This window comes from Montipora foliosa, chromosome 10 (genome assembly GCF_036669935.1).
Source record: "Montipora foliosa isolate CH-2021 chromosome 10, ASM3666993v2, whole genome shotgun sequence".
Taxonomy (NCBI): Eukaryota; Metazoa; Cnidaria; class Anthozoa; order Scleractinia; family Acroporidae; genus Montipora; species Montipora foliosa.
In genome coordinates, this window is record NC_090878.1 from 16,977,331 (window position 1) to 17,001,298 (window position 23,968).

General features: G+C 39.8%; 2 protein-coding genes across 4 annotated transcripts in view; both read right to left on the reverse strand.

The window, feature by feature from the left end:
* Window positions 1-2,221: 2,221 nt before the first annotated feature.
* LOC137973255 (uncharacterized) lies at window positions 2,222-7,129 on the reverse strand. The gene has a single exon (XM_068820028.1). The coding sequence runs from the start codon at window positions 6,131-6,133 to the stop codon at window positions 5,081-5,083; it is 1,053 nt and encodes a 350-aa protein (XP_068676129.1). The 5' UTR covers window positions 6,134-7,129; the 3' UTR covers window positions 2,222-5,080.
* Window positions 7,130-11,047: 3,918 nt separating this feature from the next.
* LOC137972429 (tetratricopeptide repeat protein 28-like) overlaps window positions 11,048-23,968 on the reverse strand; it is a 35,756-nt gene continuing 22,835 nt past the window's right edge. For all 3 annotated transcript variants that reach the window (XM_068819137.1, XM_068819138.1, XM_068819135.1), the window contains 2 exons: window positions 13,665-16,843; window positions 11,048-12,459 (listed from right to left, as the gene is read on the reverse strand). In XM_068819137.1, coding sequence (XP_068675238.1) covers window positions 13,689-16,790 — 3,102 coding nt within the window. In that variant the 5' untranslated portion in view covers window positions 16,791-16,843 and the 3' untranslated portion in view covers window positions 11,048-12,459; window positions 13,665-13,688. The remainder of the gene's footprint in view (window positions 12,460-13,664; window positions 16,844-23,968) is intronic.

The window sequence follows — 23,968 nt, forward strand, 5'->3', positions numbered from 1 at the left end:
ACCTTGATTATTCCGGATATCACAAAAACCGAATCTAATAATTGTTTTATTATACATTGTTTTGAAGAAAATAACGACAAACGCATTATCGCAGCGATCACAGTTTATTTTCAAACACATTGCTCTTGGAAATCATGCATTGCGCGCGCAACCTATAGATTATTCACTAATCTGAAGGTACAGATTAGTGAATAATCTGTAGTTTGCGCTGTTTCCCAGAACTAACTGTAGGCTTTTAGCCAATGAGAGGACAGATGGTGACTACAATGTGTAATAAACGGTGTAATGTGCGCATGGGAAAGATGATGGGCTAACTGCGATTTTCGTAACACCGGTCGAATGCTTTACCGATTGAGCTACAAGAACACCTCCGTATGAAAACTGTAAACTGCAAGTTGCGGGTTTTTGTTTCCCCCCAGCTGAAACAACCCAAATCTTTACTAATGCTAACATGATGCCTAAACACTATGCTTTAGATAATGGTTGCAGTCTCATTGTAACACTAGTGTTGACCGTACTCTAGTGTAAACTCACTAGTGATTTGAATCCCTATGGGGACACTGATCAATAGAACTTGATTTAACACTTGTGTTAAACTCCCTAAGTTAAGCATTTTTGTAAAGGTTTGGGTGTTTCAGTTATGGTAAAACAATAACCTACAACCTGCACTTAAGACCCTCTGACCTCCTTAACCCTTTGAATGCCAGTGGTGATCAGTATGTAAATTCGCCTTACATTTTTCAATGAAATATTAGTCAGACAAGTATTGAGAATGAAGATTATTATCAGCTTAGAGGTGTCTTGATATAATACCAAATTCTCATGCCTACGCCACAACGTTTCCATCTTGGGAATAAAATGGTTAACTTTTGATGCTAAACCCCCTGAAGTTCTTGAAGAACCTTAAGGTGCCTTTTTTTGTTTCTTATAGCAGTTATGGAGATCGTTGGTTCGAATCCGGCCTTCGAGTACGATTCAGATCTTTTGTCCTTTCGCTCGTAGCTTAGCAAATACCATGCAATAATAATAATAATAATAATAATAGAATTAGATGAATAAATGGAAATACACAAGATTCCCTGCGACTCTGAGTTTCGGGCGTATGCACTCATCGATCATCTGGCAGATTTAATGAAGAACAGACTTATTAGCTAGCTATATATACAAGATTACGATAAGTAGAACAATGGGGTTCTAATTACAATGGGTGAGAAGGGCGGAACTATTACAAAATGTAAGACTATAATTAGAGACATTTCATAAAAGCTGATTTTTCTGAAAAACTGACCTACAGATTTCGTTGAATTTTAAATATTTTAGAGATTATTTCTAACACTATCTGGTAACGCTGAATGGGAAGATTTCACCGTCCCGTTTTTTTTCAAAAAAGACAATATATCTTGATTTTAAGGCTCCGAGAAATGCCTTACATCGTTGCCATGGTAACCTTATTTTGGAGGAAAATGTGATGTGAGAAATTTATGATGTGTACTTAATATCCTGGCCAAATTTCTTCGTGATATGATTACCCTAACTGTATCTAAGGACAGAATATGTTTACTTGTTTGGAAAAAGGGAGAAACTCTTTTGAGCCTCCTTAAGATCTGCGACGCGACGGTAACGAAAACGTCATTTTAAATTGCAAGTTCAGGTTTATTAATCTTTTTCGTCATTATGTCGGTTTGTCTAACTTCTAAAAACTGGTGTAACTTTCCAGGAAATAAATAAAGAGGTGCGGCATTGAATCTACGACAGAAAATTCAAATTCGTTGCGTTTTATTCATGTTCTCCGTAAAACTTGAGAATTGGTCGTTTCACGTCGCAGTTTGCCGAAAACGTGAAAGAAATGGACAAAAACTAAAAATGCACGTGCAGAGCGTGCAAAACTATTGTTTTTTCTCATTAAATATGCAAAATATGTGTCGTAGATCTTAAACTCCCCAATAGGGAGTTTAAGATCTACGACGCGACGGCAACGAAAACGTGGCACATTTTGCATGGTTAACGAGCAAAAGCAATAGCTGTGCACGCGATGCACGTGCATTTTCCATTTTTGTACATTTCTTTCACGTTTTCGGCAAATCTGCGACGTAAAATGACCAATCCTCAAGTTTTACGGAGAACGTGAACACAAGGCAGTGAATTTCAATTTTCTGTCGTGGCTTCAACAGCGCACCTCCTAATTCAGTTCCTGGAAAGTTGCGCGCTAGTTTTTAGAAGTTAGACAAACTGACATAATGGCGAAAAAGAGTAATAAACCTGAACTTGCAATTTATTTTAAATGACGTTTTCTTTACCATCGCGTCGTAGATCTTAAAATCCGTACTCTCTAGTTAAGAGGGACCTTTAGATTCTTGGACGAGGACGAGAACGAGTACGAGATTTGACTGCCCGGTTTTAGCGAAAATTCTTAGAAGATTCATAACCCGAACGATTAATCTTACTCTTTGTTAGCAGTGTAGGTTTCTCAGTTATTCTTATTGCTGGTAACTTAACCTTTTTTGCTGATCGAAAAATGCCAAAACTGCTACCGTGTTCAAAACCTCGTACTAAAATGACAACGGTATCACGTTTTTCCCGCCAAATTGACGCTGGTTTGCGCGCGCTCACTGTTGTTCATTGAGAAAATCTCGTACTCGTGGTCGTTCTCGTCCTAGAATCTAAAGCTCTCTAATAGGGAGCTTACGAAACGACGACGCCGACTGCATCGACGACGCAACAAAACAATAGGTTTAGTGAGCAAAAACAATGGTTCTGCACGCTCTGCACGTGCGTTTTACATTTTGGTACATTTCTGTGCCGTTATCTCCTAAATGACGACGTTAAATGTCCAAGTTCAAGGTTCTGTGGAGGACGTTAGCATATGACGACGAATTTTCAGTTCTCCTGATCTCTCTACGCTTCCAGCCCACTCATGCCAGTTTAATTCCTCGACAGTTACTACACATTTCTAACGCGAAACGACATGAAATAGTTTCGTAGTGATATGAATAACGCGAACTTGTATTTTTAAATGAAGTCCTCGTCGCCGTCGTCGTCCTCGTTTCGTAAGCTCCCTAATAGCGAGTTTAAGAAACGACGACGGCTACGGCAACGACAACGCTAAAAAGCAGTAATATTATTGGTTAAAAGAACCAAAATGATCGTGCTGCACGTGCGGCACGCATTTTTGAACATTTCTCTCCCGTACTCGTCAAAACTACTACGTGAAATGACCAAATTTAAGGTTTTGACGACAACGTGGACAAACTACAGTGATTCTTTCAGTCTCACTCTTTACTTCAAATCCGTCTGTACCAATCCAGTTTTAGGACACTTCGCCCATATTGTATAATATAAACAAGATGAAATAAACATGAAATACTCAGAATAGCTCAAACATATATTTTGAAGTGACGTTTTTGTCGCCTTAGCCGTCGTGGTTTCTTAAACTCCCTAAGATCTACGACGCGACGGCAACGAAAACGTCACAAATTATGCAAATTTAATAAGCAAAAACAATAACTTTGCACGCTCTGCACGCGCATTTTTCATTTCTGTACATTTCTTTCACGTTTTCCGCAAATCTGCGACGTGAAATAACCAATTCTTAAGCGTTAAGGAGAACGTGAACACAAGGCAGTGAATTTGAATTTTCTGTCGTAGCTTCAACACCAAATATCCTAATTATTCAGTTCCTGGAAAGTTGCGCTAGTTTTCAAAAGTTAAGAAACCGAAATAATGACAAAAATGATTGATAAACCTAAACGTGCAATTTTGAATGAGTCAGACGTTTTCGTTACCGTCGCGTCGTAGATCTTAAACTCCGTGTTGCTGCTAAGAAAGGGCTTTGAGGGTACACGTGGGGGGAGGGATGTAACTCTGAGTTAGCTAATAATAATAATCATAACTTTATTATTTATACAGCGCAAAAAATCATTTAAATATGATCTAATGCGCTTAACTGAAATGCAACCAACTAACTACACAACTAACTACCAACTAAATACACTTAGCTACAACCAATCCTATTTTAAAAGTCCTAAACCTTTTTACTCTTGGAAATGTCGCTACCCACCACAAATTTTTCACCTTGGGTACACACATGGCATGATCATATTGTATATATATATTTTGTGCCAGTTAGATCGCCAGAAACGCAGTATCTCACGTTTTACATTTAAGATACCTTTTGGACATTGCTCAGTTATTTAAGGAAACGCGATGTGTTGTTAAACTTATTTCTAATGAAATCGAAGGTCTATGATGATCTTGTGACACTCTTGCTACCAGTTCATGAGCAAATTTCACTTATCAATTCAATTACAACTACTTTTCATCTATATTTTTTTTTTTACTAGAGACCGATGTACAATAATAGACTTGCGAAAAACGGTCTTATTATCTTCCTAATGAGTGAGAGCTATGTGTGGTAAGTCTAACAGTCAGTTTCAAGGCTCCTCTAATTGGAATTCTATGGGAAAATTCACCACCTGACGAGTGAATTCCACGTTAAATTTCACACGCAAAACTGATATATCGCACGAATCGCGAACGCATAGCTTCTTAGAACGTTCTTGGTTGAATGTTGCTGCGCTCGGTCCGTACGCCATGACCAAATATTTTCCCGTCCGGCCCTCCCACTCAGTCACTAAGTACATAATATTATCTGTTCTGCATTCCTTCCATTCATTCTATGGTATTACCGTTCTAGTGTGGTATTTATTCAGTAATGCTGTCTGCGTGTGCTTACTTCAACTTGCATTATGTTAGCAAATATCTGACTGCCTGTCTCCTTTTAACCCTCTGGTTATTTGAAGTAGTTAAGTCCCTCTCTCTTTTCTATCAATAGAATATTTTGTACAACACGCATTTCTACATGACCAAGAGGGAAATAAAGCTTTTTGATGTTGTTGTTTGAGTGTGGGGAGGATTTGATCTCCTCCGGAAATAACTCACAAAGCTTTTTGGCATAGTGCAGGTCAAGTTATTAATTTTGGTGTAGAATAATTATATTTTTTTTAAGGACATAACTTAAGAAGTTTTGAGACTAAAGACAAGCTGTTCACAAGCCAATCGCACGCCTATTATTAAAAACGCATCAATTTTGCTTTATGGGAATGGGGAACTTTTTCCTACCTAATTGTTTGGAATGACTGTTTTGGAGCGCAGCTTTTAAATGGGGCTTCAAGTCTACATGCTTTAGCGATGCAGGATCCAGAAACCTATGATCAGCTATGGTGACCACTGGTCTGGAGTTAATCGTGGTATAGTGACTGAAAATGGCGTGTAAATCATGAGACTGCGCCCGGGCAATTGTGGGAACACTGATTTGGTGGTTGTCCGATAAATATGATGAACAGCTTTCGGATAATGTCGACGCATACTCAGTGTTAGTTTCTCTCTCTGAACGGAGACACCACGTATCTTCTGTCTTCATTTCCTGTGAGGTCACCTCCAATTCACTGCGATTTGTTAAACGGGATAAAACCCGCGGGTTGTTTACGCTAATCTGACTAACTCCAGGAGAGGTCTTTAGACGCGTGTTGCGTACTGTAAGTTTAACTTTTTCTTTTTTGAAGTTTTTATTCACTTTTTTGGCCCATTCCTCGTCGTTTAAGAAGAATTCTGAATCTCGTACACCCACCGAAGCCCCAGCTTCTGCTTTTAGAATCCTAGCGCATTCCGTGCGGGACATTTTCGACGCCAGCAAATAAGCAGAGAATCCTTTATTGTTGCGCAAATCCACGCTCAGTCCGTAATTGACTATAACGTGTAGTATTTCACGCAACGTTTGCACATTGCCGTACATTGCAGCATACATAAGGGGAGTATTACCTTCGATGTCGGCCATGTTGACATCAAAATCATCATCATCCAAAAGTAGCTTCACCAGTTTACAGTGACCATTCTCGCAAGCGTAAGACAACGCCGTCCGACCAAGAAGGTCTTTGCAATCCGCTCGTGCTCCATGGCTTAACAGAAGACGTGTAATACGCAAAGCTATCGTCGGTTCTTTTAGACAAGCCGCTAAAATGAGCGGCGTGCGCCCTTGATTGTCAGCTAATGATGGTTTCGAACCGATTTCTAGCAACAAACGAGTCTGGTGCAGCCTTCCTGAAGAAATAGCTCGGTGGAGAGAAGGAGAATACATGGTAACCGTTTTGATAAGCCGAAGCTCCAGTATCTTTACGATTCGTCACCAGCGAGTGAATTGAAATCTCTGTGACAGGTTGAAGCGATGCAGCAAGAACGGTTCATAACCCCGTCTGGAGAAGTATTAAGAGTCTAGTTCGTCATATTCAAATGGGAAAGCAGCTCCCATTCCTTGTATTCAAATGACGTCGATTTAGTTCCTTTTTTAACAACTTATTTCGTCAGTTGATTGATCCAGAATCTTAATTCAGTATTCACATAATCATGAATCCAGCTCTGAAATGAAAACTATAAAATGATACAGTACATCTCGAGCTTCGCCGGAGACCTATGAAGTTGATGTCAATACAGTCATGCAAGGTCACACCAATATAATCGCTTTTTAATAACTGGGTACAAATACTAAGCTGATAAAACATTGACTTCCAGAGAGCGGACGCTCTGCTCGGTACTTTTACAAGATGAAAGCACGTAACGGTTGTTCTTAATACATAGAACAAATTAAACATATAGAGCGGCGGCAACCAGGATGAGAAATCATCGTAGTACATAAAAAAAGAGCCCACTTTGGCAAAAATTATTAATTATAAACGCACAAGCTTGCGACCGCTTGAATTGCAGACTTCAAGGGGTGAACTGCCTAAAGACGCCTGAAGTTCATGCGGTTGCAAACTTGTACGTTTAGTTGGGGGCTACATGTTAGAAAACTGTTCAAGTTAATGTGTTACCCTTGTTAAATAAAGTATTGTATTGTAAAGTATGGCCCGGAGTGCCTTTTTTAATGTTACGTCTTACAAAACAATTTGTATTCTTGGAGGGCAATGAAGCGTTAGACAATGGTATCAGCCCGTCACTCTGTGTTGTATACATAACCTAACTAATTCATCAGTCACGGTAACACAACTGAACAATGATACAAAATAATAATGCTTCGACTTTAGTAAACGTTCTCTCCGGACTCTGCAAAACCAGAGCGTGAAATAACTAAGTTGAACTTTGTGATGAGAAAATGAATTGTCATTATCTCAATTTTTTAAATTTGAAACAAAGCAGTCCTGTTGTAAAATAATTCGCACAGCTATCTGAAATCGAGTTGAAGACCTCGGGGCTAGAACAAGTGGGCAGGGGGATGAAATGTTAGGGCGTATCGCTATGGTTAAACGCTTTTGCAACACGTTCAGATGTACCACTACTGTTTCCATTTTTGTACCCTAACATTTATAACCTTTTTTCATGCTCGAATTTCCAAAGGGCTGCAATATTTACAATGACCGAATTTCAATAACACATCGATCCCATCATTTTCATCTAGTTGAATGAAAAGAAGAAATCAGTTCGGGAACTTACCAGTCTAAATCAAAACATTTCAATGGCGAAAGGCAAAATTTCACAGTTGATCGCTCCAGGTCAGTCAGGTTTTCCCGTTTAATAAATAAAAAATACTAAATAAAGAAGAATTGACCCGAGTAAGAATGAATCGCAATCCTGGTTTCTGGTAACCGGAACGAGAAGCCAATTTAACGAGGCATATCCAATTTTCGGAATTTTATTCAGGAAATTCTCTGTTCCATTCCATTTCTTACTTAAGCTTTCTTTCAGTGGAATAAAACGCACCCATGATTCATTTTCCCATCACTTTCAAAATGGCCACTTTTTTATCATCTCTTCCTATTGGACCAGTGTAGACCTCTTGCTAGCAAACCTATTGGTTACGCCCTCCTTTGTTCCCTAGTACAGTTTCTCACAACTGGACATAAACAGAACTGAGAAAAAAGCCAGCTGTAAACTTATAGCACCGCCCAAGAATGCATGGTTAGCAAGACATTTCTTACATCTCTAGATCTTTGAATCAAGAAACAAAAACAAAAGGATGTACTGTAGAATATGGCCCGCTCTGAGAGATAAGCAAACGCGCTGAGTAAATGATATCACATTTTCTCAGAAACCCATAAGGGTTGAAACGTGTAACGCGCGTTCACAGCTTCCGAATATTCAGTGCGAACTGATTGGTTGAATGTTTCAGTGCTAAGTACCATATTTGGAAACCCCTCGCTCTTGTTGTTCCAAATATGGTACTTAGGAAATTGAATATTCAGAAGCTTGTTTCCCAGCACACAAGGGGCCGTTACACGTTTCAACCCTTATGGGTTTCTGATTTTATATAATACCCCGAGTTATTCTCGCATTTTGATTGGTCCTTGCCTATGATCCATTAGAGGACAGCTCCACGATTGACGTCACCATCAGCTTTTATGCGAATAAAGTTAAATCTTTATCATATAAAACAAATAAATTCCATGTTGCCCTGCGTCTGTTCAGTAAAATATTACAGACGACGTCAAAACGTTATAAGAACATCATTGACACACTCGGCTATCGCCTCGTGTGCCACTTTCTGTTCTTACCACATTTTGACGTCATCTGTTATCTATTACTGAACAGAGGCACGGCAACATGGAATCTATTTTTTAATGTGATGACAAAATCCACGTTATCCTTAAATTGCCGTCATGGCAGAACGGTCGTTTATGTAGCTGGAACTACCTGCATTATAACACTGAGATATCGTTGGCTGTCAGATATTTGTTTCAATATTACCTGGAAAATATTCCGCCATTTTCCGTGGCGTAGAGCTACTGTAACTGCTTTTTTTGATTGACAAGAAGACGTGTTAAGAAAAAACACCTCCATCAACCACATGAAGAGATTAACAAGTGCATTTGGCTGTGAACATAACTTCGTTTCGACCAATAAATCTATCAAAACTGCTTTCGCCCATATTAAATTCATACAAGACTGTACACAATCCTGAATAAAAGGAAATAACAAAAATTGGTAGAAAATCTTTTTAAACGGGTGTCAATGAAACACTTTTCACTGTAGTTACGGTAACCAATGTGTGCTCATGTTTACATTGATGGACACTAAAATAGAATGAACAACTACTCCTCATTCCCTATTAGTAAAGCACTGGCTTGTCAGGATGTTCTTTTGTAGACGCCATTATAAGTTTCATTTGTTTATTTACAAGATAACTAGACTATGACTATATCGTCTTGTATTGCCTATAATAATTTTAATTATTACACAGCATATTTGAATTAAGGAGTTCCTACAAAGAGAGGATGAGGTAAGAGAACACATCCCCACGCCATGCTGTGAAAGTTATTTTGGTCTCGTTTCCATGATGGTGCAGCCAATGAAAACCAACCAGGTGCCTTCCTTAAAGGAGCTATGTCACGTTATTTTCGGGTGTTTAGGGGAAATCTTTCGTTAATCACGAGTTTACACAAAGGATTTTTTTCTTGCGATGGTGAAGTAATTTTTTGGAAAATTGTCGCGTCGCCAGCGCGCGGTGCGTCACCCGTGTAGCCACCCTCGCACAGGTGGTGCGACAGCTGAAAAAATCGCAGAAAAAAAAGTCGCGAGAAATGGAATGAATTAAATTTTTCGCGACAAACTCGCGAACTTTGTCACTCGTGTAGCCCGCGTTGCAACATTTTGCCCTGCATTCGTTACTATTTGTGAGGCGTCCAGGGGTTATCGAGCTAATCAGATGCAAGAACGTCATCAGTGTTTAGGTTTTCACAACATGGCGGACGCGGGAGTGACCTCAACAGAAACTCCCTGAAATGAGGTGATGGAAAAAACCGAGGGAATTAATAAATTACACAGCCCTCGGGTATTCCAATTACATCTCTGCATGCGAAGAAAAGAAAATGAGATCACATCTGGGATTTACACCTGTTAAACTTCCGTTTTGGAGATCAATCGTTTAGCTGGGACAGTGTATCACACCAGAAATCCTTTTTTTTTAACTTTCATTTGTTTAGAGCTGAAACTGCTTTTTTAAGTGACAAGAAGTCGTGTCCAAAAATAACTGGAACAACACCATGAAGACAGTGACTGGCAAGTGCATTTTGTTGTGGACATAAACTAGTTTCAACCAATGGAACTGTAAAAACTACAGCTGTCAGAAAAAACCAAATGTACACTGGTGACAGTACATGACTTCGTTTGACAAATTAATGAAGGGGGTAGTTTCTAACGAAACTGTGGGGCTACGTCGGTAGGAAAGTAATATACAAAAATTGGGTTTAATCAACGGAGTTGATAATGTAAATTGGTCACCGTACAGCGGATTCTAAAAGGTTTTTGAATCTCTGTACGATGGCCAATTTACATTATCAACTCCGTTGATAAAACCTAATTTGCGTATACTGAATTCACAGATAATTATAAGCAATCTTGATGTTTTGTGCAACAAACGAAATAATAAAAACTCAATAAAGCACTTTTTGCTGTAGCTATGGTATCCAATGTGCGCTTATGTTTACACAAGCCAACTTCAGATTGCATTACGAGGACAACTGCGAGTATAAGTTCTCAGTTCTGAGCATGCGCATTTCGAAAAATCTCGTTCTTTAAACCTAATGCGCGCGCGCGCGCTCAGTACAGGAAACTCGTACTCCAGTCTGAAGGTCAGTATTGACGGACAATAAAATATAGTATCGCGATCTTCTTATAGTTTTGCCTATGCGCGAGCCGTCAATATTTCGTGGTATTGCCGTCTCACTTTTGCGGCCTGTGATTGGTTCTAATGTTGAAATTGACGTCGTTGCACTGAATTGGGTTGCTGACGTACGCAAACAAATTGAAAGAAAGAATTGAAATTTCGATCAGGCGCGGGTTGATTAGTTTACCGGTTTATTTATCCTTATAAATGATGGATCACGATACAAAACTAATTGCCATTTTGAGACGGCAATACCACATCATATCGACAACTAGCCGTCAATATAATGTGGTATTGCCGTCTCAAAATCGCAATTTGTTTATAATACACTACGCAATTCTTCTTCTTCTCATTCTCTAAAAGTAAATCCCTGGCCAGGCAGGGGTCTAGACGACATTATAAGTTTCATATGTTTATTTACAAGATAACTAGACTATGACTATAACTAGATTATGACTATGACTTGTCTACAAAGAGAGGATGAGGGGAGAGAACACATCCCAATGACCCATGATCCCCTTTCCATGATCGCTCAGTAACCAATTAGGCCCCAAATGTTCAGATGATGGACAGCGCTATCCACCGGATAAATCACTATCCAGCGGATAATTCATAGTGATACCAATTGCGCTATCCAATGGATAGTGTTACCCACCTTTTGAACAATTGAGGCCAGGTGTCTTCCTTAAATTAGCCGCATCATGACCACCGGTTAAATTTAGATTGTAAAAAAAATCCAATAGGAAGAGGCCCATGTGCGAGATGAGTTTTCTCTCACCATCCTCTCTTCGTTCCTGCATAGTGTTCATTAGTCAATCTAGGCATTGATTGTCCTCTCCTAACTAGTTTGTACTGAAAGTTTGAAGACTGTAGAAGAAAACTTAACAAGCAACGCTTTCATTTCGTAGTTTTCAACCTTCCGGACGTTTTCCCTAAGAAATCGCGCAAAGAGATCTAGACGTTTTTTACGCTGTAAAACACTTTTGATTCTAGTCTTTAGAAACTTTTGCAGGCTTTCTATGTATATTAATCAAGTGAGGCTATGATCCTCGCCGTTCGGCTATGGACGCAACTTTAGCAATTGGTTAGGGAAGCCTAAAAAATTCAGGACTTCAACGGGGTTTGAACCCGTGACCTCGCGATGCCGGTGCGACAATCTAACCAACTGATTAATTAGAAGATTAGGTAATTCTAGTTATTTCTACTTTCCTAGGTTCTTACCTTCTAGACGTTTCCTCCCAAAACGGTTAATTTGATTAATTGGCTTTGATCAGCCTTACAGAATCTCAGAAAATATAAATTCCTCGAGACCGTCACTTGATCCTAAATGTTGAAAAATGTTGGTATACCAAAGTAAAGACATATACTTGTCCTATCTTCATGAAAAAGCCTGAGAATACCCGAAAAACATACTGCAAACGCTTGGAGGTATTTTGAAGTATTTGGAGGCCAAAATAACACGGCCGCTAGATCCTCAGTCATGGAAGGAAACCGTTTTGCCAAGTCCTTGATTTAAATCAAGTAATTATCTAATCCTTGTTCCTTGCACGGATGCTAACACAAACATGAACAAATGTAAGGTTTTTGACTGTATCTTAGTACCACTGAAATCTCATGGTACAGGTAAGCTAAAATAAGTTCTCAAACGTACTTTTAAAAAAATTACGTCTTTTATCTACCTTGACCGATACTGAGGTATGAAGGCTATCATGAATTTTTTTTTCAATAACTCATATAATCGAAAAAAGGAAAATCCCATATCGACGTATCACAAGCCACGTCCTTTTCCCACGTTTTGGACGTCGTTTCTGAAATATAAAAGAAACGAAAGAAGCAAATAGTAGGTTAAATGGCATTACGGACTTTCGTTTTAATTGGTAAGTAATTTAAAGAGTTACCTTAATTCATGAACCCGGTTGTGCTCAGTTAATAGCAACAATTCCTATTGAACTAAGTGACAATGTGACATGTAGGATGTAAACCCTAAAAGGCTAACTTCACTTTACATACGCAACTGGCAATCAGCGATATCACGTCAGTCTTATAGCACAGTTCAAACAGCTATAACTATCTGCACATAGGCTCAAATATCCGACCTGGTGAATGCAGATGTTGCCGGTAAAATCCGTTCTCATGTTGAATCCCTTTTTACCTGCAGGTTAAATTGGCGATCCTCATTTTACCTAGGTTGAATATAGACTCTACGTAGTCAATCCCCCTAAAAGGATTGAAAACACTTATACCTTCCCCTACTCTCTCCCTCTCTCTCTCTCTCTCTCTATCTCTCTATCTCATAGTCTTGTATCTTGACCACAACACTACAAGGACAAACATGCTCAACCCAATACAGTTCTTTTCATTATTTTCTTTTATATTAAAAGTCAATTGATATCCATGCATAATAAGCAAAAGTAACCCTAACCTGGAGCGCTTTCCATTTGAATGAAAAAATCGATTTTCCCGGTGGGAAACCAAATGGAACAGGCCTTTCCACTGGAAATTTTTCGAAAAAAAGGGAATACCTTCAGAGGTATGCCTCTTTTCTCGTTTTCACCGGAATTACCGGAAAATTTCTGTACCATTTGCTTTATCACACTAGTGCCATGCTCCTTGGTTGCCAAGCTGTTAGCACCCAGGCTCTCCCAGGAAAAAAAGTAAACTTTGTCAAATGGTACAGCTGCTCCCGTTCCACTTTTTCTGGAGGAAAAATGGTACTGTTCCATCTGGCGCAAAATTCTCACCGGTTTTTCCAGTCAAAAGGAAAGCGCCCCTGATCCTAATTTTTCTCTGGGCTTCATTTAAGTTCTAAAATCTTTCTTCAATTCATCTGAGTGCTTATTCAACAAAGGTAAAATGAGGATCACCAATTTAACTTCGGAAAAAACGGATTCAACCTGAGAACGGATTTTACCAGCAACGCAGATAATATTGATTTCAGGTACTAGCTAAAGGAGTTCGTAAAACAACTACATTAGCGAACAATTTTGAAACCATTTCTCAGTGAAGAACGTACCTGCTTCTTTCGACAACTTGCTGATTATGTATAATGTACAGCATGTTCGCGTTGCTCAAATTCAAAGATGACGTCATCCCCGATGAGCACAAATGGCGCCCAGTATTTTAGGGCGGAGTATTCTTTCTTCTCCCGAAGAGATTTCATTGCATGGTGGAGGGCTAAACTTGCACTTTTTCTATCTGCCAAGTGTTGATAGAAACATTTCATGAACATCAAGGTCGCCACATCATCGATTGCCCAGAGTGACACCAGAACAGACCGGGCGCCAGCACACAGGAAAGCCCTTGCTATTCCCACCACACCCTCAGATTTCACCTCACCCCGTCCACTGTGACAGCAACTCAGCACAACCAGTCTTGCCTGAAGACGAACTGCATAAACATCGTTCATTGTTAACATGTAATCTTCCTCTTCGGGCTTCTGGGATGTGCGTTCGTGATTAGGGGCCAAAGCAATATCTCCAAAATATTCATCTCCGTGTGCTGCAATGTGGATTAAGGCAACTGACTTCATTCTTTTCAGCACCTCAGCTTTCGTTGCATTTCTGCCAGTGAGAGGCGAGGTCTGCAGAAGTTCTCCAATCATCTCCACCTCTTTTTTCGCGCATGGCAACTGTTCAAACATGGGTTCACCGGTGCCCCAAGTGATTTCCTTCAAACACGGATCGCCCACAAGCAGTGCTTCACTATTACTGTTGAAGTTGTCACGTGCACTAGAGATCACTTTTAAAGCCGTCAGCGAGGGAATAGTACGGATCCTGACAGAGTCACTCAATGCAGAATAAGGAGCGAAGCAAAATGGTCCATCAGGAACAAAGACTAAGTCATCACCCTGCAACAAGTCTGCGATAGGACTGATTAAGACATCATACAAGGGCTGCAAAGAGTTCAAAGAGATGCTCAAGGACTGGACGTTTTCCTCAACAGCTTCTCTACTGTGCGAAAATTCACTGCGTTGTCTGTCAAGCGAGCGATTCTCGCATCGCACAACGGTCCCCGCCCTTATCTGTTTCAAAGTACTTTCCATTAGTGAGTTTGCACTCCCAGTTTTGATTTCCTTTTGTCTAAAGTTTATCTCGCCACCTTCTCTTAGCAGCCAGAAACTGATCGTATTCCCTTTAAGTGCTGTGAAAACTGTCTGTGAAGGTAGATCTTTTATTACAGCCTTTATCGTAACTGCCGAGGCCGCTTCTTCATCAACCCCGTATTGCTTCTTCAAAATGTCTTCCAAGGCCTGCGCTCGTCCTTGCTCAGCAGCATACAAAGCCTCTTTAACCTCTCCATTTTTCAACAGTGCTGTCCACAGAGCGGTGTACGCAGACTGGTTTGTGTCACGGAAGCTTATTTTCCATGCATCTTGTGACTGAAGAAGACGCCTTGTTTCATCAAAATATTTTATACTTGAACGATAGTAATTAAGGGCTTTGCACAAGGAGCCTGAAAATTCATGAACACGACCAAGACTATAAGAAGCGTTTCCCTGTCCTATTGGATCGTCCGTTTCCTTGGAAATGCTAAGATATCGTTCAGTAAAGTGAAGCGCATTTTCAAGGTCACCTGTGTGGTAATAATCATTCCCGAGATTGCCATGGGCTTTTCCTTCTGCGGCCCTATCCCTTACTTCTTTTGCAATACTCAGATCTTGTGTGTGGTACTCTATGGCTTGCTTAAAATCTCCCAGATTTCTAAAAGCGTTGCCGAGATTACCATAAACTTTTCCTTCTCCGCTCCTATCCCCTACTTCTTTCACAATACTGAGATATTGTTTGTGGTACTCTATGGCTTGCTTAAAATCTCCCAGACTATGATAAGCGTTGCCGAGATTGCCATAGGTTCTTCCTTCTCCGGCCCTATCCCCTACTTCTTTCGCAATATTCAGATCTTGTGTGTAGCACTCTATGGCTTGCTTCAAATCTCCCAGATCATGAAAAGCGATACCAAGATTGCCATAGGCTTTTCCTTCTCCGGCCCTATCCCCTACTTCTTTCGCAATACTCAGATCTTTTGTGTGGTACTCTATGGCTTGCTTAAAATCTCCCAGATTTGTAAAAGTGATGCCAAGACTGCTGTAGGCTTTTCCTGCTCCGGCCTTATTCCCTACTTCTTTTGCAATACTGAGACATTGTTTTTGGTACTCTAGGCCTTGCTTAAAATCTCCCAGATTATTAAAAGCGTTGCCGAGATTGCCATAGGCTCTTCCTTCCCCGGCCCTATCCCCTAATTCTTTCGATATACTCAGACCTCGTGTGAGGTACTCTATGGCTTGCTTAAAATCTCCCAGGTTTTTAAAAGTGATGCCAAGATTGCCATAGGCTTTTCCTTCTCCGGCCTTATTCCCTTCTTCTTTCGCAATACTGAGATTTTTTTTTTGGTACTCTAGGCCTTGCTTAAAATCTCCCAGATCATTAAAAGCGTTGCCGAGATTGCCATAGGCTCTTCCTTCTGCGGCCCTATCCCCTACTTCTTTTGAAATACTCAGATCTTGTGTGTGGTACTCTATGGCTTGCTTAAAATCTCCCAGATCATTAAAAGCGTTGCCGAGATTGCAATAGGCTCTTCCCTCCCCGGCCCTATCCCTCAGTTCTTTTGCAATACTCAGATGTTGTGTGTGGTACTCTATGGCTTGCTTAAAATCTCCCAGATCATTAAAAGCGTTGCCGACATTGCCATAGGCTCTTCCTTCTGCGGCCCTATCCCCTACTTCTCTTGCAATACGCAGATCTTGTGTGTGGTACTGTATGGCTTGCTTAGAATCTCCCAGATTTCTAAAAGCGATGCCAAGATTGCAATAGGCTATTCCTTCTCCGGCCTTATTCCCTTCTTCTCTCGCAATACTGAGATATTGTTTGTGGTACTCTATTGCTTGCTTAAAATTGCCCACACTTTGATAAGCAAGGCCGAGATAGCAATAAACTTCTCCCTCACGGGTCCTCAAACCTATTTCCTTAAAAATGGTTAATGCTTCACTGTAATTTCTTATGGCCTGTTTAAAATTGGCGACGCCATGAAAGTAGTTGCCCAGATTGAAACAAGCAATACCCTCCTCTCTTCTTTTCCCTTCTTTTTTCGCAACGCTAAGTTCTTGCATATGCTGGTCCAAAACGTTCCACGTTCTATCCACCATTCTTGATAATCAGAACCGGGAAGGTTGACTTTTCTCAGAAAGCTGGGCTGCACCTAGAGGTTAAATGAAAAAAACACAAGAAGTTTAATGCCCTGACTACAAATGCTAAAAATAGCAAGATCAATTGAACGATGAAGGAATAACTATCTTAAGCTGGTATTTTGAAACGAATAATAATAATTATAATAATAATAATAATAATAATAATAATAATAATAATAATAATAATAATAATAATAATAATAATAATAATAATAATGATAATAATAATAATAGTTAAGTAAAGTCCCCCAACTGTTGTGGGACTATACCATCCAAACACACCGTGAAATCCATCACAGGAGGTCAGACAATGTAATTCAGAAAAAGAAGGCAAAGGAAACAATCACTGTGGACATAGCTGTTCCCGGAGATAGCAACGTACTGCAAAAAGAAACTGAAAAGTATGAAAAGTACCAAGACCTGGCAAGAGAGATTAAAAGGATCTGGAAATCAAGGACAAAAGTGGTGCCAGTGGTAGTAGGTGCATTGGGTTAAGTGTAATAGAATCTGGCAGGCCACTTGGAGCAACTAGGAATTAAGGACCGAACAAGAACGATGAAAAAGTCGGCACTCCTCGGATCGGCACATATCCTCAGAAAAGTGCTGGAAGTCTGAGGTCTCGGGATGAGACTTGACTAGATATTTCTCCCTAGGGAAAAACCCTGTGCTCAATTCTACATAATAATAATAATAATAATAATAATAATAATAATAATAATAATAATAATAATAATAATAATAATAATAGAACTTTATTTAACGAGGGTGAAGCACATTGATTACTGGTCACCCAGTATTTTTCATCATGGCGCAGAATGGCCGGACATCATTAATATTCATATGACTAATCATCGCATCAGCATAGAAGTGACGCGCTGAAGCGCGAAATTTGAAAGCGACAAACTACATTTTTAAAAGAAATGGCGCCAGAAATGGGCAAACGCCCAACTTTAATTTTCATTCTAAAAGCATCTCGGTTGTAAACGTCCTAACTTGTAGGCTGCAAAATGAAGACCAGATTACTCTTATTTTATCGAGACGCTCGGGAGATGAACACGACTTGTAAAAACTATTGGAAATTTGAGTTAAAATGCGAGTGATTTTTTAGCCATTTTATATGAGAATTCAAAAATGCTTTTTTTCTATTTAAAATTTCTTGTTTGTGGAACAACTTTTTTATGAACTTGTAGCATGCAAAAGTTTCTTTAAAGAGTAAATTCAGACATTATGTTAAAATGTCAAATATAGCGGCAAAGGATTTACATGGAAATTTGCGCTCTTTTATTTCGTATCATATAATGAGCAGATAATGAGCCATTTTGCTCATGAATATGTATAAATGCAGGCACACGGGGTTCATGAATCTTGCTTTAGCTCCGCCTCCACTGTTCCCGTGGGTGTTCCATAAAGGTTGACAATGTACTTTTCAGTCTACCGGATTTTGTTACGACCTTTGGCGAACATTTACGATTGAAGCCGACATCCAAAGTCGTAAGTTATGACCAGAGTGAGGATGTGGCACCAGACCAGTGTTGTTCTCACACAGGAGATAGTGTTTGCAGTAATCTTTCAAATTCTGCTCAGCGGAAATAGCAAAATGGTGACGTACTCGCTGTTTTCCTAGAAAATTAAGTCTAGGACCCCAACTATCAAAATTTTGGATTTACCGACGCATTTCAAGGCTACTGAAGCTTTCCAATATACGACCTTCTCATCTCGCCGCACTGTAGCTCTTAAAAAAACTTTAACAAAGGAGAAGCACTGCGTCTTTCGAGAACTCAGTCAAAGAAAGTTATTAGAAAAACCACACTTTGAACCGAAGGCTCTGTGAAAGCGGCTATCCTATAAGAGTCGAGCAAACAATTCTGACTAGTTCGATTCACCGACAACCCGGTCAGACCGAATCGTTAAAAGGTTCTCCTGAAACAATGGCATGTTATTCAACGACCATCTCTAACCAGCCACCGATTAAGTCCGCACAAGAAGGAAAACTGATCCCTCAAGCATAGTCAGATTGTCCGCGCGAAACTTGCTTCAATCCAAGAACAATCAGAAAATCAATGCAGCGCTTAGTTACAATCTTGAAGAAAATTTGCATATGATCATTTACACCGATTCCCAATGTCCAACGGCAATCACATGGCTTTGCCGATTTCAACAGAACTGAGTCAACTAGACCCTCCGTGAGGGTACACTGGGTTGCCTGTGGTACGTGCAGCGTTCCACGCAATTTTTTTCAAGTTGGAGGGGGGGGGGGGGGGGGGGGTGACCCAGAAGTCGTACCAGAAGTCATACCAGAAGTCATACCAGCAGAGGCCCTTTGGCTCACAGGTCTTCACACGTTCGTACGACGAAACAGATCCTTTTGTGAGGTTAAAAACCTGGCGACCGGCCTATTAATTAATCATTTGTCAGAAAGAAGAAATTCCTGTCCTCTTTAAAAAAAATTGACACGCATTGCTTACGTGTGATAGTGAAGTAACACAGCGATTTATTCCATAATGTCAACTGAACTGTGTGTTGTCTTCCAGGAGCTTCAAGTTGTCCTTGCGTAATATGTAGCTCTAACAGTGCACGATATTGTTTTGGTATTGTGTATCATTGTAGTGAAATGGTAGAAGTCTTGGGTAAATAGCCTGAGAAGACATGTGGTTACTAGCAAAGTACTGAGCCCAGAAAGATTGAAGAAAATAAATGGGAAGTGAAAAACATTGTCTTCTGGGATGACATGTTGACCGTTGTCTTTGCGTAATATGTAGGTCTAACAGTACACGATATTGTTTTGGTATTGTCTATCATTGTAGCGCCATGGTATAAGTCTTAGATAAATAGCCCCTTGAGAAGACATGTGGTTACTAGCAAAGTACTGAACCCAGAGAGACTGAAGAAAATAAAAGGGAATCGAGAAACATTGGCTTCTGGGCTGACATGTTGATCATGCAACTTCTTTCCACCACAAGTGTAAGCGTGCACTGACAGCATCTGACAGCATCTGAAAGCTTTGTAAACAACAGTTGAAAGCTGAAGTTATTCCTATTCGGCGGGGTTAGTATCTGGATGGGCGACCTAAGAAATATACCACTCAGTAACAGAAGCATAGGACCGAAAATTCTATTTTAATGCTATCAAATGCGAACCAAGCAAGATACAGATTTTGTTAGCTTGCTTTATCCAAAACAAATATTGATGTAAAAGTAAATAAATATGGATACACAGTTTTTAAGAAGAGCAGAAGGAAGTTTCAGGACGGTCGATCGAGCATAAAATATTTTGCCATCGGTAATAAAATCTACGACATGAAAACAACATTTATTTTGAACCACGAATATAAAAAGTTACCATCAGCGAAAAACAGTTTGGGAGATTTTAGTTGTTTTGTTGTAATTGTACAAGTTTGGCTGCACCGAGTAAATCGCACATCGAATTCAGCGAGCGCAGTGATCAAGTTACCGCGTTATTTTACCGCGGCATGTTTACTCGCGAAACAGTGAAGCATCTGTGTCAAATGATGCCAAGCTACCGGGTTTTTGTTTTTGTTAGTTTTCTTTTTATTTCGATTGTTATAAATTTTGACAAGAAATGTGCGAATTCAACACAAAGATCACAATCGCGCAACTCTCAGAGGTTGACCATTGTTTCTGGAAAATCAAAAATTTACTCTCCAAGACAAGGTTATTTATCACCAGGTAATTCCATCGTTTTGGTAATAGCAGCTACTTTATTATTCATCAGCGTCACAATCTTTTGCCGATTTTGGGGGTCATTTTGTTGAAACTGAAGCACGCTTCCAACAGACCTGTTTATTTTCGTGACTAATGCGTTACCACAAAAATTCTCCCCGTATCACATTTCAACACATGTATGCAAATTTGCTAAGCTCGAAAATTACACAACATGATAAATTTACAAAAGCTAGAAATTTCACAGAAATATTTTCCAGCGAAACATTTATTGAAACAAGCAACATATTTGCTATAAGAGGCAAGAAACCCTTCCTATTTCAGTTGCGTGCGTGCAAGCGAAACAAACAATCACAAAGCATATGCAATTAAATAAATTTCTGACAGTTCACATTCAACCCTTTTCGAAAGAACCTTGACCGTAAATAATAAAGCACAAAAGAGACAACAAGCTTTCATTCAAGTAATTTTTCACTGTCACATTTCCAAATATTTTACACCTTTGCTGAGTTGAGTACAAAATACCGGTAAATGTAAATTGTCAGACAACTAAGATGCGACTTGAGTAAACACTGTGATGCATTCTTGTTGGCGTTCGATTCCTTCAATGTTAATTTGTTAAATCATAGTTAGTAACTATGGTTAAATCCATAAGAAAATTGCTATTTGATTTCCGTGTTTTATATAATACCAAGTTAGTAAAATATTAGAAACAAAGCTCACTTGATATCCAAAGGCGAAAAATGAAATTGTTGTCGAAGACCATTACTCGTCTCTTACAATCCAGATATTTATTTTTTAGCGCTGTCTTGCTCATACAATTGACGATCCATTCTTGAGCTCCATGAGGGTATATTTTGTTTAAAGATCCACTAAAACGCCATTCACGTCAATAACTTATTAGTGAAATTTCCAATTGTTATACTGGAAGGCTGTGCAGAGTTGAGAACAGGTAAATACAAATCTGACAAATAGCGAGACAACTGAGATAACAGATCCACTATATGGATTCCTTATCTGTCTTTGTTGAACCCACACTGAGTTACCAGAGAACTGTTCATTTGGTTTGAGTGTTGTACAAAACACCACGCTTGGCAAAATGTTAGGAAGACTGCTCACTTTGATTACGGCTCGACGGGCGACAGATTGTTGTCGAAGTCCATTACTCGTCGCTTCTAACATTCGACCGCCTGTCCTGTCCAGTATCCAATTCGCTTGCCATTATTGAGCTTCATTAGGGTACATTTTGTTCAAAGATCCCCTAAAATGCCATTCGCGTTACATGACTTTCGACGCCATTGCCGGTTAAGTTAATCGTTCTACTGTGTCCACCAGAGAAATCTACGCATTTCCCACTACCCTCTCGATCCTAAGAAAATACGCGTAGAAGGCTCTATGCACAAAGACACCACTTAGCAGGGGAGTGACAGGCAGGACTTTTACCGACACGGAAAAAAAGAAAAAAAAAAAAAAGAAAACGAAAAATAAAAAAACGACGAAATTAAAGACAGATTCCGACTGGGTTGGCAACCCAGTAACAAGCAAATTCCTGATCACTGATCACCAGATCCACATGAGTTGTTCATTCATATTACGAATGTAGAAGCTAAGGACTCCTAGACTATAAACGTTAAATACTATTTAAGAATTTACTTCATTCAACCTTACAACGAGAAATAAATTCTTTGAGCCAAGTGCTGACCTCACCTGGCTCGGCTTGGGAGTACCGTTGCGCCAAAACCACCTCTCACTACTATGGTTTCACAGCATGTGCTCGATGTAAGTCAATCCTGAGAAAGCAACCCACGCTCAAAGTTTGAAATTCTTGTTGCAACGATTTATTGCAAACATTTGAAAAGCACCGGATAAAAGAAAACAATTATTGGTCGGTGCCTCGTCAATGTAAAACAGCGCACCTTTGCCGTGGTTAGGATGGCTTAGCGTAATTATCGCGCTCCTGGCGCTCGTTTGTTTTTCGCGTCTGGGTGCGATAGAATGAAATATGACAGGAACGGGAATGCGAAAGAACGTTTCTGAATACCGGTCAACCAAACCAATGTTTTCTCTTCGACTGCTGGTCGGTGATACCAGCGGCCCCGCCATATTTTTCTGTATTTTTGATCTCATTAGATTATTCGATATATAATGGTCAACGAATCGTAAAACTACCTAACATCGATTTTCGCTCGTGGTAAGTTGAATTGCGTTTAATATAACTTCAAAAAAGTTTCAACTCTGCCACAAATAATTGTGCGGAGAAGTTTGATCATCATCATTTCTCTTTCCCTTTCCCTTTCCATGTCGCCAGCGTAACGCGTCCGAAACTCACCAGAAACTCATTCATCATGTTGGCTTCATGCCGCCAGCTTAACGGTTGCTTGCGACCTGACGCCACAATACAAAGCATTAAAATATCTGTGCTTGGTTTCAGCCGTAAGATTGATCGCGGTTCCAGCATCGACAATCTCTTAATCGGGCAAAAAGAAATCTGAACCGAAAATGTATCGAGCGACAAACTATAAAATACTCAGAGAATCCAGCGAGTCGATTTCGTAATGGTCGGCTTCTTAGAGAGCGGCGCACACTTGTGTTTTACGCATTAGAGTTGCGAAAAACGCTTCAACAACTGTCGCACGGCAAAGAAAACCAACTAGTCGGTTCGTGCATTTAAGGCGAGTTTCTATTTTTTCTTTAATTAAAGTAATGACAATTTTGGCCCATTTTCAAACATAGAAAACAGGGGAGTTCTGGAACGTAATTAAAGTTAAGCCAAGCATGTTTCTCGTGAATCACGGTTGTTGATTTCTCAGCTCCGAATGATGTAAAATGAAACGTGACAGGAAACAAGACAAAAATTGTGAAATTCTCTGTCATTACAATTTACAAAAGTGGTAAACATTAGTCGCAACGAGAGGTCTGCCTCCAGTCCACAAGAGGCTTAGTAAAAATGTGTTAAAAACGCTCATGACACAACATACGAACCGGCCACTAAAGCGATAAGCACAAGCGTAAGCACATAAGCTTGCGCCGTTTACACAGTGAGACAAGCCGAAGAAAATTTAGCATACGCAAGCGTAGTAATAACGTCCGAGAAGATCTAGTAAGATTCAAGATGGTGTGCGAATCGTCGTGCTTGTGCAAACTCACGCCAGTTCCCACTTGTGAAATAAACACAACTGTATGATAAGCTTTCCTTTCTTGCGCTTTACGCTTATGCTTATTTCACGTTTATTTCAAGCCGGTTCCCACCCGTGTTTTTTAATACTTACGCTTGTACTTGTGCTTATTGCACAAGTGGGAACCGGGCTTAAGCTGTCGCAAATCATGTCGCAAATGAGATGTAGGATTTTCTATCAAACTATCTGGAGTGATCGGGTTTGTTCGGAAATCTACTGCCTGCAAACTGCTTGTACATTTGATGGACAGTTATTTCACTGGGTATTCGCACCTTGCAGC